This window comes from Monoraphidium neglectum (genome assembly GCF_000611645.1).
Source record: "Monoraphidium neglectum strain SAG 48.87 unplaced genomic scaffold scaffold05981, whole genome shotgun sequence".
Taxonomy (NCBI): domain Eukaryota; kingdom Viridiplantae; phylum Chlorophyta; class Chlorophyceae; order Sphaeropleales; family Selenastraceae; genus Monoraphidium; species Monoraphidium neglectum.
Window position 1 is genome coordinate 1 of NW_014007652.1, and position 2624 is coordinate 2624.

The window sequence follows — 2624 nt, forward strand, 5'->3', positions numbered from 1 at the left end:
GGCGGCTGCGGCGTGCGCGGCGATGGCGTCGCGCCAGGAGGGGAGCTGCTCGTGGCAGAAGCGGCAGGTGTGCTCCTGGGTATGGGGACGATCACATCAAGGGTGCGTGTGTGGGGGCGCGCGTGCGCAAGCGTCAGCGTGCGGGTGAGGCCTGAAGAGATGCGGTTGGTGCTTGTGTCAGGCATCTTGATGGTTGTTGTAACAGGGGCAGTCTGCATGGTGCCCATTGGCTTGTGCATGACCTAAGCATGTGTCCAAGGGTGGCACAGCCGTCAGAGGTGGTGGGGCCGGGACGGGGGTGGGGTGCCCTCACGGTGGCGGCCTCATGCTACAGGCGTTATGTGAGTCGCGGCGCACACGAAGCGCTGACGTGGCAGGATATGCCAGCGAACGCAGTGCGCGGCCGCGCACCTCTGGGCTCCCAGCGGAGTGCAGCTGCCACCGTGCGAGGCACTGTCGGTGTGAGAGGCGTTGGGAGCACCCGCACAGCCGCTCCAGCGGCGACCCGCCCGCCGCGTCACACGTTGCCACATCCGCACTCCGGCCGCAGTCATCAATGACGGCGCCACCGCCGAAGCATATCCAGCAAACCTGCTCGTCCTCTACCAATGCGCTCATCGCTGGGGCCACAGCGGTGCCTGTCCCCCGCTTACGCAGTGGTTGGATGGCGTGGACCTCGTCCGTGCGCAGGCCCGTGTGTTTGAAACAAGCAAACTGATATCGTACCCCGAATCAAATGAAATGCTTTCGGAAAGGAAGCGAGAGCTCGCCAGACCACACAGCACGTAAAGTTCCAACGACCGCGGCCGCCCGCGACGCCGGTCCTAAATACTGCTGTTTCTGGATCAACACTTTCCCACTCACTTTTGCCAGCTGGGCCGTTTGGCACTGCTTTTGAATGTCAGAGGGTCACCGCGTCACCAGGCGCTGCAGCGGTGCAGGTCCCAAGCCGATCGCCTTCGTACAGCCCCAGTCATCGATTTAACCTGTTATACTGTGTGATCTATGGCCATCCACCTGCCCTGGGTGGCCATTGCCTGGGCAGCCAAGCAGAGGCCTGGTGAGCCCACAGGAGAGGCAGCATTGGCCCCTTGTGAGTGAAGGCCGGGAGACCCTACTTGAGGGTGCTGTCCATCACAACAATATGTTGCTGGAAAGTGCTGATTTACAGGCCTGTACACAATTTTAGACAATATGTGCTAACATGGGCGCTGGTACGGTATGCCACTGGTACGGTATGCCCATTTGTAAGAACCATCACTCAATCCTGGCAGGCACTAAGGGATGTCGCAGCTAGCGTCATGAAAACCAACGCCGGCGGCTGCTGGAAAACCATGACCCAAGGGAAGCCCTAATTTTCAATCTGACAGTTTTTCACTCTGCCGGCACGATGTATGCATGGCACGCATGCTCAGACTTTGTTTGGCTGCTTTGTGGCAGTCTGAATCCAGGGAGTGCACGCAGCCTCAACTGCCTGCACCCCTTCTCATCTAGACAGAGCTGCCATACGGTCCACTAAAAGATCACTACACGTCGATGAGATTGCACTTCAGCCGTTTACGCCAAGGAGCAGATGCTCAAAGCCTGGGTGTGCATGAGTGCTGTCGCCGGTTGACCTTCCTTGACCAACCGACTGCATGTAAGTTGTGTTGTAGGTCCATCATCTGTACTTCCATATTATCCGCCGACACTCTGCACTTGCCACTGTGTGTGCAATTCTGAACATTCCCACTTGTGTTGGGGAGGCAAGCCAGTACCGTATGTGGCGCATCGAGTGTTCCACCCAGATTCTACTGCTGTGGATTATGCGCTGATTCTGGTGGAATCAGACCCCACATACAGGCAATCACGCGTGAATGTATTGAGGTTTATCGCCTTGATCATAGAGATCATCATGTGCCAGTAGGTAGTACGCGGTTCCCCTCGCACAGGCGTAGCGAAAGGCGTATCGCAAATCTTTGGCTCAAATGCGCCAGGGAGCCCCTTCGGGGGCATCCTGGGCATTGAGGAGCAGCAGCCGTCAGCATAGCCTTCGGGCTGTGCCCCGGAGATATGCTCGACCCAGCAGTAACGTTTGGGGACGTCAGCGTAGCCAGATTTGTGCCGCAGCCGCCAATGGCAACAGTCGGGTAAGCCGCGATGACCGTGCCGCCGCTGCTCGCGCTCCGCTGGTGCCGCTTCGCTGCTCCTGCACTTCGCTGCAGCCGGACCTGGGCGTGAGGGTAGCGCCACAAAGCGTCAATGGGGACTTTGATACCGGATTGCACACGAAATCAGCTTTGTCTATGTAAACGTCGGTTGAGCAGCTGGCGCGTGGCACGCCGCCAATGCAAAGGCACTTGCAACTCCTCCAGCCCTTGCACGCTGCGAAGATTTGCATACGAGCGTCTGCGGCGCTGCACGGCCTTGTCGGCTCCTCGCAGGCTGATGTGGCAGACCTGCAGTTGTCAGCGGCAGCTGCCGAGCAGGACGCGGCCGCCGTGCTGACCGCGTCGGCCGCGGCCCCACGCCACGCGGGCGCGCAGCAGCAGCAGGAGCCCGCAAGCACCAGCGGCCGCGGCGCCGCGTCCGCGCCCGCGCCGCCGCCCGCGCCGCTCGCGCGCGTCGAGGCCGCGGCGGCCTCC

General features: G+C 60.5%; 1 protein-coding gene across 1 annotated transcript; it reads left to right on the forward strand.

Annotated features, from left to right (window-relative positions):
* Window positions 1–2423: 2423 nt before the first annotated feature.
* On the forward strand, window positions 2424–2603 carry MNEG_16099 (hypothetical protein; the record flags this gene model as incomplete). The annotated part of the gene is made up of 1 exon (XM_014035430.1): window positions 2424–2603. A coding segment is annotated over one exon (180 nt), but the record flags the coding sequence as incomplete, so codon positions are not given.
* Window positions 2604–2624: the final 21 nt, after the last annotated feature.